General features: G+C 40.7%; 1 protein-coding gene across 1 annotated transcript in view; it reads left to right on the plus strand.

Annotated features, from left to right (window-relative positions):
* Positions 1 to 13,837, plus strand: part of RFTN1 (raftlin, lipid raft linker 1) — a 167,549-nt gene that overhangs the window by 62,692 nt on the left and 91,020 nt on the right. The window contains exon 3 of the mRNA XM_016209276.2: positions 5,371 to 5,557. Within this exon, the coding sequence (XP_016064762.2) occupies positions 5,371 to 5,557 (187 nt within the window). The remainder of the gene's footprint in view (positions 1 to 5,370; positions 5,558 to 13,837) is intronic.

Below are 13,837 nucleotides of genomic sequence, written 5' to 3' on the forward strand. Positions count from 1 at the left end.
TTACATAATTTATAAGTGAAATTAGGCAAATATTACAAGACAAACATAGTGGAGAAGTTACTCTGATGGGTGGGGTGAGAAATAGACCAAAAGGCTATAATTGGTATGTCCATCCAAACAGATAAGTCATTCCTTCATTTATTTTTTTAGTAATAATATTGGGGGTTTGATCACTTAAGAACTGGGGGATTTTTTTAAGGTTAATGTTCAAGTAGAAACATGAAATTAAGGCCTTTAAAAATATTTATACTAGCCACCTGTTTTTTTTATTGCAATAAGATTGTTGAAATTCATTTTTGTTTTTTAACCATGAAGCTAAGCTTACTTTAACAGCATGCGTACCAAAAATTAAAGCCATTAAATTACTCAGTTTTGACAGGAGATATATCTTTAGATTTTAAGATTAAAATTGAAAAGGTATTGTTTTATTTAGGAAGCATCTAAGTATAAAATGATTGGCTATTGTTTTTAGCGCCATGATTTGGAGCCTGGCGGGTCAGGGATGCGGATCTGAAGGGAAGTTCTGTTGGCCTTAGCACCATATTGTCATCTCCATCCACAGCTGACCAGTCCCCCTGGCTGGCTCCCCGTCCACCACTGCCAGCCCCACTGCCTGTGATAGTTCTGAGTTTTATCGATTACACACCCATCATCCCATTTGATTCTCACAGCCACTCTGTGATAGAAGACAGGCTGATCTTATGATTTCCATTTTACACGAGGAAACTAAGTGTTCACATGCCCAAGGCTAATGCTAGTGAGGAACGTAGCTGATACTAAAACTCCAAATTTTCTCAACACACCAACTGCTTTTATTTTTTTTATTAAGAGGAAACCAATATATAAATTATAAAAATCTTACTAAAGCTTTGTTTCACGATAGCAGTAAGAATTCAAAATATCTTACACAGAGCAATATACAGATCTTGTAACTTAGAAACCCACACCTGAAACCTATAAGTTCATATTAACCATTGCCACCCCAATAAATTTAATAAAGTGTTATAAAAAATAAATATGTGAAACATTTACAAAAATATTGAGCTGTAGAGACTGGCTGAATTTGAGGTCTCATATTTGATGACTCACAGTTGCCCTTTCTGTACAGTTTTATCAAAGAAGAGGGGATCTTAGTGCTGCATAGTCTTTTTAGGTTTGTTCGATATCATGAAATTTCCCTCCAGGAAGATTTACACCCCTACCAAAAGTTCATTCAGTTTTTCAAATGAAACAACCAACATCTGTGCCACACTCAATTATGTCCTTTTGGTTGAGTTGCTTTGTAATCTCCTGACAGCAAAGGAAAGCTGGCCCTGGTTCCTTTCCCACAACCTATATACAGACCCACTGCTGTCATTTGCAGGGCCTGGGACAAGGCTGCAAGAGATGTTGGGCCTGGGCTAGCACTAGGGTGAGGCGAGTGAGCCAATGATTTTTTAATAGACGAGATCAGTAACTGCTGTTCGGGGCCATAATGGAGCTTGAACAAAAGGGGAAAATCAGTAATACTCATCCCATCTTCATTACATTTTGGTATTTTGTTCATTATGGGCTTTTTGCATTCGCTTTTACTTTGTAACATATTACATTAAATATTTATTTATCATGGTTACTGAGTTTTTGGTGCCCCTAAATTTTGCACCTATGGCAAGCATCTCCTCACTTACTTGTCTGTCCCACCTTGATCCTAGGGGTGCGCACATAAGGGACAGCGGCCACCTTTGCCGCAGGCTGAGGCAGAAGCTTGCACAGGCTCCCAAAGTGGGCCCAGGGCTGAAAGGGCAGGGAATTCCAAGGTTGTGACTTTGTGAAGTGGGGGTGTGGGTCACAGGTGGAGGCATACCCTTAGGTCGCCAGAGTCCTTGTTCATGAAGAGGAGAGTGGCTGGAGGAGGGCCAAAGAACCCTCTGGAGAGTAGTTCTCAGCCTCAGAGGTCTTGGATGCTTGTAAAGATGTAGCTCGCTCAGAGTCTGATGCAGGAGGTCTGGGGTGGGGCCCAAGAGTCTCCATTTGTAGGGTGCAGAGGCCCCTTTTTCCTGGTGGGTTTCTGTGCGTGGGAAGTAGGGAGGGCCTCAGCATTCTTTACCAGACGTACTTTTAGCTTTTGATCTAGCAGCATATGCAGAATGTATCTCAAGGGAGAGTGCAGACTTTCCTGCTTTCCTGGCCAGTCTTATCTTTGTCACTGTTATTGATGGAGGTCTCTCCGGGAGGCCGGACACTTGCGTTAGGATGAATCATTGCTATAGATTTTGTTTTCCCGTAAATTTCTTGCATGATGTATGGAAATGAGAGCTACAGTATCTGATGTCAAGTAGTATTCTTAAGTACCTTTAGATCATGTTTTAAGTTTTGTTTTAAAATAACATTATTTTTAAAAGTACATTAAAAAAACTTTTAAATCATATTGTTTTTTCATATAAAGGAGAAAATGTCTCATAAGCCCTCCACCCAAATGATCCCTGTGGATGGTAATAGTATTGAAAGTACAAAACAAAGTAAAAGCTACTTTTCCATCTTCCTGCCTCTACTTGAATCCCTCTCCAATATTGATGTTTTTATTATTTTTTCCAGAAAATTTTTTTTATTCATGTCTGTTCTTCTAATACTTACATACAGGAGTATCATATGATAATACTGTTAGACACTTTGCCTCCTAAGTTAGTAGTGTATCTTGGACATGTTTCCATTAGCAAATAACAGATTGACCTTAATTTTCTTAGATGGTTCATAAGGTTCATCTTTGGAATGTCCCAGTGTTTACCTAGCCCTCCAATAAAGAACTCTTTGGTCCCAGGCTTTTGCTATGTGAAAAGCCCTGTAATGAATATCTTTGTTGATATATCTTCAAAAAGATTTTTAGTCCAGCCATAGGTGTAACACCTAGTAGTGGAGCTGTTGGACAAAGGGTGTGCACACCTTTAGGTTTGAAGGTTTTGCCCTCCAGAAAGGTTCACCCCGTCAACTGTGATGAGCATGCCTGTTTCCCCAATATTCTTGCCCACAGTGGATATCATACAAGTAAAAAGAAAAAAAATCTATTATTCTAATAGCAATAAGATATAAAATAACTAGGAATAAACTTTGATAAGTGTTCAATGTCTATGTAAAGAAAACTTTAGTATGCACCTGAGGGACCCCAAAAAAGTCTTGAATAAATGAAAATTATGCCATGTTCTTGGATGGGTACTTATAGCCTGATGAAAATACTCATTCTCCTTCAGTTAACATGATCCAATAAAAATAACAAGATTTTTTTGGGAGGGAGAATTTGTTGAGTTGATTTTAAAGACCATTTGAAAAAAATAAGAATAGACAGGAATATTCACAAAATAAACAAGAAGATAGGAAGATTCAGAAAATAGCCTGAGTTTCATATTAAAACTGGTATGAAACTAAAATGGGTTAATGGATCACAGTCATAAATTTAAATATGTTCAGGACTATAATATATGATAAAGGTGGCATCTCAAATCAATGAGGAAAAATGTATAAACCTTGGGGGAGAAATGTTTAATTCATATTGCATACATTCCAAATGGATCAAAAATCTACATGCCAAAAAATTGAAATGTATACTTCAAGATATCACAGGAGAATTATTTTCTAGTTCCAGAGCTCTTCTGCTATGACATAAAACTCAGAAGCAATTGAAGACAAGATTGATAAATTTAATTTGATAAAAAAATTCTTCATGGCAAAGAGTTTTGCAAAGTTAAAAGACAAAAAATCAGGGAAAGATATTTGCAACTGGTATCACAAATAAGGACTGATCTCCTAATATATAAAGAGCTTCTACAAACCAATAGAAAAAAAAGGCCTATTAACCCAATAGAAACTAGGCACAGATTATGAATGGTTAACAGAAAAGGCAACACAGATAGCACTTAAACATGACATGTTTAATTAAAAAATACAAATTACATAGTAAGAGAAATTTAAATTAACACCTCACTATGAGATTAGCCAGTGGTTGTATATCACTGATGGGACCTAAACCCGTGCTACTCTATGGAGGAAATCTGGCAATATCTGGAAATACTATAATGCACTTATCTTTAGCCCAGCCATTCAACACCTAGGAATTTATTTTTTATATGTACTACAGGCACTATATTTTTCATTGCAGCAATACTTATAAAAACAACAGCTTGAATAATCTCTGGTACATTACGGTACACTGTGAACCTGTAAAATGAATGAGGAAGAGCTCACTTGACTCCAGCAGAATGGTTCTAACAAAAGTGTACTGATAACTGATAAAAAAATGATTAGAAGCCAGGTGCATTAATGTTATACTACCATTTGTGTAAAAAGGGAGGGAGATATATAGGCTTTTTTACTGTATTAATTTCACGATCGTTAACGTGTTTATATACATAATGGGTAATATTAATTTTTTTAAAAAATATATCTTTATTGATTTCAGAGAGAGGAAAGGAAAGGGGGAGAGAGAGAGAAACATCAATGATGAGAGAGTCATTGATCGGCTGCCTCCTGTACGCCCCCGACTGGGGATCGAGCCCACAACCCGGGCCTGTGCCCTGACTGGGAATCGAACCCCGATCGCCTGGATCCTAGGCCGATGCTCAACCCTTGAGCCAAGCCTGGCAAGGCTGGGCAATATTAATTGCCTGGAGGGAAAAAGCCTAAAAGTCAGGGGACAGGGCTGGGATGTAGTTTTCACTATATATATGCTAATACCTTTTGAATTTTGAATCTTGTCTGTCCTTAAAAATTTTTAATCCAAATTTTAAAATAATTCAGTAAGTGAAAATATCTATTTGTTTTGACATGCATAATTTTAATGTTTAGTTCATTTGGATGTCTTTTTAAATAGTGACTGGCTTTTCATTTTTTTAAGCAATTGCTTATTCATATACTTTGCCCATTTTTCTTTTATTTTATTTGGGGGTGGGCAGTGGTTTCTTTGCAAATCAAGAAAATCACCTTTGTCTTAAATATCACAGAAATTTGCTTCCAGTTTATCTTTTGAGTTTGTTTATGCTGCTTTTTGCTACCTGTCAATTTTACGTTTGCAGGTAGTTGGTGTCTCCTCCCTCTCCTCCTCTTCCTTCCCCCCTTTTTTTTTTTTTTTGAGGAGGTGGAAATCACTCTTTCAGTGTAATTTTTGAGAAAATTGACTCTAGGTTTTAAAACATCCAATTATGCGTGTCTCTGGATGAGTTGGAAAATAGCCAGCTGCTTATAGGTCCTCTCTGAAGACAGTAGTTAAAACAGGAACCAACTCATTTTTTAACAAGAGGTGACCTAGAGGTCCTCGGAAAGGGCAAGGGGAGAGGAACTTGGGTGGGGTAGGGCAGGCGGTTTTGGTGGTCTCTGATGAGCCTCTCTTCTCTCCATTCCCAGCCGAGCTCCCGCGGTCCTCAGCAGTGAGGCTGGCCTCCCTGCGAGACCTGCCCGCCCAGCTCCTGGAGCTGTACCAACAGGGATTTTTGTTGGTGGCCCTGCACCCTTTTGTGCAACCAACCCACAAGCAGGAGAAGACACCCCTTGAGCACATCTTCAGGGCCATCCTGATCAAGAAAACTGACAGGTAAGGCCTCCGAGGTTGAATAGTTGCCATCATGAAGTGCTTGATGTGTGTTGATAGGGCCTCTGCCCTCTGACAGGTAAGGCAAAACATTGGACAACCAGAGAAAAGTTTCCTAGTGTCCTGTGACTGTCCATGCCTGACTGCATAAGTAGAGTTCCATTTTACACCCTTTCCCTCCTTTAATTAATTGGATTAAACTCAGCTACGAAAATGTCCCCTCTGAAGAGGTGTATTCCCAGAATGATGCAGCTAGTTAAAGTATAATACTATAGTCTGAAACGCATGGCTGGAAAACACACTAATTTTTTAAAGGCTACATACAAATGTCTTTCCTTGAAGTCTAGACACACTTGACCGTTTGGAGCCCACTATAAGTTCTGTCTCTTTATTGGTAGAATAAATAAAACCCACCTGAATCTAGTGCTATAATTGATTTGGTCTTGATTTAGATTTTCGAGGCTTTGAGGATGTTTTTCAGAATGGCTTTCCCCATTGAATGCTTCCTCTCACTATATTTTTATTGGATCTAATTAGGAAAAGAGATGGAGGTTGGTTTCTCAAAAGGAGCAATAAATATTAATTTTAAGTAATTTTTAAACAATGAAGGTGGGATAGAAAACTTTGCAAAAATAAAAATTGAAACAAAGCCTGGCAGAGGAAAACAGATCTGTCCTTTGGCAATCTATCATGGGAGGAATGGCAACATGGGCCATATTTTTAAAATTCTCTTTTTACAAGATGCTTTGCCAGGTGGACAAACGTTGGGCTGGTGAGCTCAGGAGGGACAGCTGGAGGCGGGAGGCTGTGAGACTAGGATGGGCTCCTCTTTGCTGGTAGGCAGAGTTCTTAGTCTTTCATGGCTGATCAAGGTCTGGGCTCTTGGTTCGAGTCACATGCATTAGAATTTGAAGTAAAAGATGGCATGCATCTTTGCTGATGTCCAGAATCACCATGGTATTTGTAGAGTGAAACTTTTTTTTTTTAAACATCTGCCCTTTTGGCAAATTCGTTTCTTTATGTTGATTGGCTGTGGGTCAATATCTGGGTCAGTCACAAGAGGAAATTGTTCGGGGAGCCCTAGTGGCTTCAGATTCCACTGACACGTTGGACACAAGCATGATGACTGTAGGTCACGTTTATTGAGCATTCGCTGTGTGCCAGGCTTTATGAGTGTCGTTTCATCCTCATAAGCAGCCTATGAAATAGATACTATTTTTATTTCCATTTTAAAGGTGAGGAAGTTAAGACCCAGATGTTGAGGTATTTGTCAAGGTCACTAATGAGCTCCCTTTCTAGAAGAGGAAAGTAGGTCAGGCTATTAAAAAGAATGAGACACTGGTGTGCAGGAGGGTTTTCAGGAAAGAGAAGATGGCATTCTCCTTGGGGTTGACTTCACTCTAGTCCAGAGTGCCTAGACTACCTGCCTCGATGACTTTAATGAACATTCCAGCTCCCGGAGAAGCAGATACTTGAAAGAAATTCCTTGGATAACTTTGTACTGGGTCGTCTTTGAAACTGCCCCCCACCTTGTTGCTGTTGTTGTTTTTTTAAAGAAGTTGCCAAAGCTTGGTAATTTACCAAGTATGATAGTGGGAATGGCAAAAATGACCAAGAGAGCTTGCCCCCCTTCCATTCCCTGTGGGTACTGCGTGGGAGGAGAGGGAAAGCAAGCACTCATTGCACAGTGTAATTTTAAAGGACAGGCACTTTCTCTCTGAGCAAATGCAATAACCATATTTTTGCATCATGAGGAAAATACCCCACACTATTAAAATGAAACAATCAAAAAAGTCCCACAACAGAACCTTTTCTGCAGGGAGTTTAGTAGAAACAAAACAAAATAAACCTCATGTGATTAATTTTTAATACAGACAGTTAAGATGATATTTTTCACAAAGACTGCCAAAGTTCTGACAGCTGTAGATGCTGTTAAATGAAGTGAGTTCACTTTCCAAGAGGAAGTAAATGCCTGGTTAATATTTTGTAAGTAGACCGCATTGAAGGAGGTGCAGATAAACTTTCTAGATTACTGTCAGTCCAGATCAAGTTCATTAGCGAGAATCACCATGGGATGACTACTTGAAACTCAGATATCAACTTTAATGTGTTTGAAAGGTGAACATAAAGCTTTTTGCAAATAACTAGGCTTTAGGGTCTACAGCAAGACCAGGAAAAAGAACAGAGCCATACAAGCTTACATTCATTCATTCATTCATTCATTCATTCACTTACTCACAAACACTTACTGAGCTTGTATTCTTTGTAAGGGACATGCTAGGAGCTGTACTTCATGGGAAGGTAGAGGGTGCAGGTGCAAGGTTCACCTGGGCATGGAACCTGCCTTCAGGTACCTACAGTTTAACTGAGAAAATACTCCCTTCATGCCGTGGGAGTCTGGGAAAAGGAGAAATCACCTCCTGCTGGAAAGGAAACTAAGGAAATGTTTCTGGAAGAAGTAGTTTTTAATTTGGACCTAGTTTCTTTTGTACAAACATAGGACTAATGCACATGAGGTGGGAGGATTATATATGTCTTACAATGAAATGTTTTCTAGTGGAGTTGGGGTAATTTGAGAGCATCATTGACAGTCTAACTGGATTATTAATGAGTCATTCCCAAAGCTCAGTGCAGTAACATTCCTCTGAGCCCTCTATCATTTTGACAAATTTCTCCTAAATCCATGAAAGATTGCCTGATCTTTTCTTTTGAAAATTCTTATAACTGCCATTTCATTTTAGGATGGCAGGCCAAATCACACATCTAGCTATAAATTGTTCTTAATCCTAAATGTGTTGAATTTAAAGTCAGTTACTTTAAAAACTCACTCAAGAATGAATAGCCAAGAATGAGATACTTAGAATAAGTAGAGAGTTTGTGCTTCCGTCTCTCTGTTCTTTCTTTGGACCACTTAGCGATTTTTAACAGACAATATTGTTGCATTCACTCTGAATTCTAAATACAGTTAAGTTGCCCGTCATTTTCTTCGGGCAGTTTTCCTTAGAATAAGTTGCCAAAGATCTCAAAACGTGATGGCTAAGAGAAGTCAGTTATTAAAATGTCACTTCTGATGTTTCATGAGTGTGGGTTTAATTCTAGGTCGCCTATGGTGGTAGACGTAAGTACAAAAATGCTTTGTGCCAATTAATTTTTCAGCTGTTGAATTGTCATTGTTCATACATAGAGCTAGTTCAAGGTGTCAGTGATGTGTTTTTCATCACTAATGGATTGAAGTCATTTGAGTCCAGGTCCCCTGCAATAATATCTTATATGGTACAGAGGACTGGGACATAAGTGAACTCCTGTTGACATTTTGGCTTGGGGTTAAGGGGTGAGATACACATCACAAAACTGCAGCTAATGGAGGGGGTGGGATTCTGAAGCCCTGTTGGGAGGTGGAAAATGCATATAATCAAAAACTGCCCTTGAAAATCTCTTTAATTGCCCAGGAAATGTAATATTGTAGCATCGCTACCTGACCGATGCATGTTTTCCTTCACCACCAGAGCAGATTGGTGTTTCCACCAATGAGCCCCGTGGGGAAGTCGGTTGGTTCGGGTTTATAGAGAGTGTTCATTAGAGTCACACCTAGGCTGCTGAGATGCTTGCACCTAGAGAGGTGTGTGTGAGAACTGCGATTGAGGAAACAGGATCTCCACGCCTCCTGTCTCACATCCATTCTGGGGCACATCTGCCTGCTGAGTAGAATAACTGGCACCGTTTTAAGTGGTAAACATTCCTCCCTTTCAGTTAGATTTTTCTAAGATAAACATGTGTGATGTAGCTTCACTGTGCAAAGATGATTCTAAAGAGCTCCCAGCTCTCAAGAAACTTATCTACTCCGGGGATGTAAAGTATATATGCAAATTATGTGAATGCCCAGCCAAGTCTGTGGGTCTCAGTTTTCACCTCTCACCTGGAATTTGTTAACAGGGACTCTCTGGAGAAGGAGGCTGCAAGGTCCCATTTGCTCTGGGTCTGGAATGATGGGTAGATTTGAACAGGGCACAAGTGGTGAGAAGGGTCTCCCGGGCAGGGAGACTGGCTTAGGGGAGCCGGGAGCCTGGAAAAGTAGACCACGGATAATGTGGGGCAACTGGAGCATGAGGTCAGAGAGAAATGGGGAGAAGCATGGGGCCTGGACCAGGAGGCCTCTGGTAGCAGCCTGAAGAGTTTGAACTTTTTCCTGAAGGCAGTGGGGAACCAATGCAGTATTCTTGTTTTGCTTTGCTTTGTTTTGGAGAAACAACCTTTAGAGCTGATGCGTTTTCAAAAGCTTAAGGGGGGAAGAAAATGGAAGTGGAGAAAACATGGCAATAGTCATGGTGGGAGATGATCAGTAACTAGAGCAGGCTGTAGTGAGAAGCTAAGGAAGGTAGATGTGAGCTGTGTCTCATAGGAGGAATGCTGGACTGAATGTTCAGCTGTAAAGGGGCAGAATGGAGGAAGGGCACGAATCAAAACATGACTCCAATGGCTGGGAGAATTAACTGGAAGGTGGGAGGATGGCGAAGAGGATGCATCTGATGGGTTTTCCCAGAAGCAGACGCCGATAGGAACCTTAGGGAACTGCTCCCAGGAGGAATCAGTTAGGAGTGGGGATGGGACAGGGGAGGGGAGGAAGCCATTGGGTGCAATGTCAGCATCAGCCTGATGCTGGGGGAAGTGGTGAGTCCACCTTGAGACTGGGCAACTGGCTTCCACCCTCCTGTACCTGGGAGCCATTTGCCATGAGCTGCTCCAGATACTTCCAGGTCTAGGGCACATCCAGCTGAAGCAGTTCCAATAGCCAAGGAAGACTTCAAGTCATGCAAAAGCTGAGGGGACACACAGAACCAGGAGGGGGCTCGGTGGGGATGTAGGTGGAACACGGATAGCATCTACCACAGGAGAAGCATAAACAACATTAGTTTGGTTGTATCATGTTTGTGGCAGGGTGTCCACTGGGAGGTGTCTGTAGGACAGTCAGGAGCCAGGAGAGAAGTCTGAGCTGTGTGAGGCCACGGTGAGCCCTTGAGGACCAGCCCACTTTGGTGGTGTTCACTGAGCCGGGTGCCGTGGTCCTTTTTTCTATCCCAGATGCCTCCGGTGATTCTCAGAGATGCAGTGGCTCACTCAGAGTTGTGCTAATTAAGTGGGTTAGATTGACCATATGCTTGGAATCTGAGAAGTTTTTCTTCTCAGACCCAATCAGCAAGTTGAATGAGTCAGCTCTGGTCACCCAGTGTCAAGTGATGCAGAAAGAGACAATTCTTTTGGCTTTTTGCTGTTTTATTTCCAGGAAAGCAAATCTCAGAGAGTGCTCAGCTTTACCGTTGGTTTCCCCTCTTGAGAATCGGGAATCCTGAGGACTCTGTCTGTATTCTAAGACAGGGCTTGCAAACTCAGATGCCCAGAGGGGCCAGGCTTCTTAGTGGAGACTCTTGGGTATTGGAGAGCCCAAACTAACTCTGCCCCATTGTTGCCAAGTGTTGCCAGATCTTATACTTTTTTCAAGAAAAGCCAGAAATCTGGATTTTTATGAAAGCTGGTCAATTGTTGCCTTACTTCTTCAAAATAACATTTTGTATCTCCAACCCCACCCCCCTGGCTGCCATCTTGCAACCTTGAAGATTTCTGAAGCTCACTTCAGTGGAGTTGTCACCCACTCTGAGCTGCCCAGTCTCCCTTTCACACACAGCACTCATCCGACTTCTCAGATGCTCTTGTTACTGTTTTTTTATGTGTCTGCCCACCTCCCCTCCCCCTTGCTAAATCTTCTTTCATCTTTGGATTCCCATTGCTTACTTAGAGTGCCAGGTGCTGAGTAGGTGTTGCTCAATAGAATTTTCCTGACTTGAGTGGACTAAAACCATGCCCCGGAAGTTTGCTACCATCATTTATTAAAGGACTACTCATTCATGGTAAGATGGATCTGTCTTTGGTTTACATATTTACCAGTACCTGAAATGCACCTTGATAATGCCTCTACACAGCATGGACCCAAGTAGTGGAACACACACACACACACACACACACACACACACACACACACACACAAGATCCTTTCATTGTCCAAATAACAGTAATTTGCCTCTGCAAGGTATGTTATTTTTCAGGTTTTTTACCTTTAAAAACAAAATAAGACAACAACAACAACAAAAACACCAAAGGATGGCCTTCAAAGGAAAAGCAAATCTTTGGACTTTAAGTGGAGTACAAATGCATTACCTTGCCTATGTGACAGCCCACAAGATAACACGAACATTTTCTTTGGCCTTTGAAAAGGGCGAAACTGGGAAAGTACAAAATTATATTGGAACCAAAATGAAAATTCTTTTAAAAATTATAGTTGAAAGTGTCCTCTTTAAGTGGCCTCGTGTCTCTTCGTGTCTAATTTCTACCAATTACCTCGACTCTTGGGAGAATTAAAGGGCTTCTAGAACGAGGTTTCATAATTAAACAAAATACACGGGGGTGGTAGTGCCTACCGGGGTGTGCCCTAGAAAATGCTTATACGTGAGGCTGGGGTTCAGCCCTGGAGCGTGCTGATTGTGGGAATCACACATGGGGAAGAAAAGTAACGTTGGGCTTAGCAGTGATTGACATGTGGTACTGTGGTGGAGAAACCGCAGCAGCTGGTTTATTCCCAGGAAGCAAAAATAGAGGAAGGTAGATTCAAAGTTCTTTTCTTAAATCAGAGCAGGGAATGCGAAGGTGTTGTTTAGCACGGAGGTTGTTATTTTGGAATCAGATACAGGAAGGACCCCACTCTTTGCTGGCAGCTGCCCCTGGTTGCTGGCATGGTATCATCCTTCATCAGTTTTCTCAAGCTTCCTGAGGTGTTTGGAGAACTTGATTAGCTCTCTGGGCTGTCATCCTGCCCCTCCACAGAGCTGTCCAGCATCGCTGAAGACTACCCTAATGTATTCCTCCTATTTTCCCATCTCACGTGGAGTGACACCCTTTCCTGGTGTGTTGAAGCTTCAGGATTCACTGTTAATTATTGTGTTTGCACTTTCCAACCTAATATGCCAGCATAAAGCCACATTCTCTTGGGGAAAGGGAGAGTTTTTTTCAACCCATACCCCTAAATGGCTTGCCTAGTTATTCTCTCTCTCGCTCCCCCCCCCCCCCCCCCAAGGTGTCTGCCTTTATCCCAGTGGCAAGAAGGAGAGAGAGGAGTGTATTGTTTGTCTGAAAGCTCTTTCCTCCCCCACCCCAACCTGTCCTTCATTGTCTGGGTCTCTCCCACTTTTGATTTTTTATTTATTTACATTGTTTCCTCAGAGAGAGAATTAGCAAACTCATGATTTCCGTCTTTCCTCAGAAGTAGTTTGGAATGGCCAAGAACAGTGAGCAGGGACCCAAAACACAGAAGCAAGAGCACAAAGTTTCTTTGAAATTTCCCATTGATCGTAAAAGTTATGCAAATACTACAATACTGTGAAATGTCTGTATTTGTTTTAAAGTAAAATAAATAAAAGCTCCCTCTTTCCACATATACATACTATCTTTAAATAAAATTGGAGTCTCTAGGAAGGTTTATTTCTGTGGTATTGCAGGTGGACTGTAGGGAAACTTACTATTTTGAAGTCTATATGCACGAAATGTGGATAATTTATTACTAAAGTGTTAGATTTTTGTATTTACATGGTTATCCCTTATTAAAATTAGGAACTTAGATTGTCTCACTTTAAATATTCCTGGTAAAGTCTTTTTTGTCTTTTCTTTATCAATCAGAGGCAACTTAGATTGTGTGTGTTTTTCAAGCTGAGAAAGATGTAGTAAGTATGACCAAGTGATGGGTCCTAGAAAACACCGGTACTAATAGCATGCGACATTTTTAGCTGTGGATGCAGCAGCGGGTGAGAAATAACTTTTGGATCCATCTCAGTACATTATTAGCGAGTTCAGTGTCTTGAGATTTTGATATAACGATTATCTCTATAGTCTATCTAGCTGTTTTCTATAATTTTTACATGGTTGAATGATAGAACCATGTTACAAAAAGGTAAATGCTATAAATGTGATTTAGGGGAATACATCATTTCATTTGCTGCTGTGAGTTGGAACTTAAAATGGCTACAAAGACTTTAAAAACCAAAATAGTAACTCATATTCATACAACACCTGTTTTCTGAGGGTCTGAGAGCACTCTTGCTTCATCCCTTATGTGTTAAGTGTTACAATTTATTCTCACTATGTCCTCATGATGGTTGTTTTTGTTGTTAACATTTGCTGAAAACATTATGCTTTCAGTAGAGGTTTAGACTTACTCTGTTTTGTAGCTAAAAGGTACCG

The sequence above is a fragment of the Miniopterus natalensis genome, chromosome 15 (assembly GCF_054644295.1).
Source record: "Miniopterus natalensis isolate mMinNat1 chromosome 15, mMinNat1.hap1, whole genome shotgun sequence".
NCBI classification, from domain to species: Eukaryota; Metazoa; Chordata; class Mammalia; order Chiroptera; family Miniopteridae; genus Miniopterus; species Miniopterus natalensis.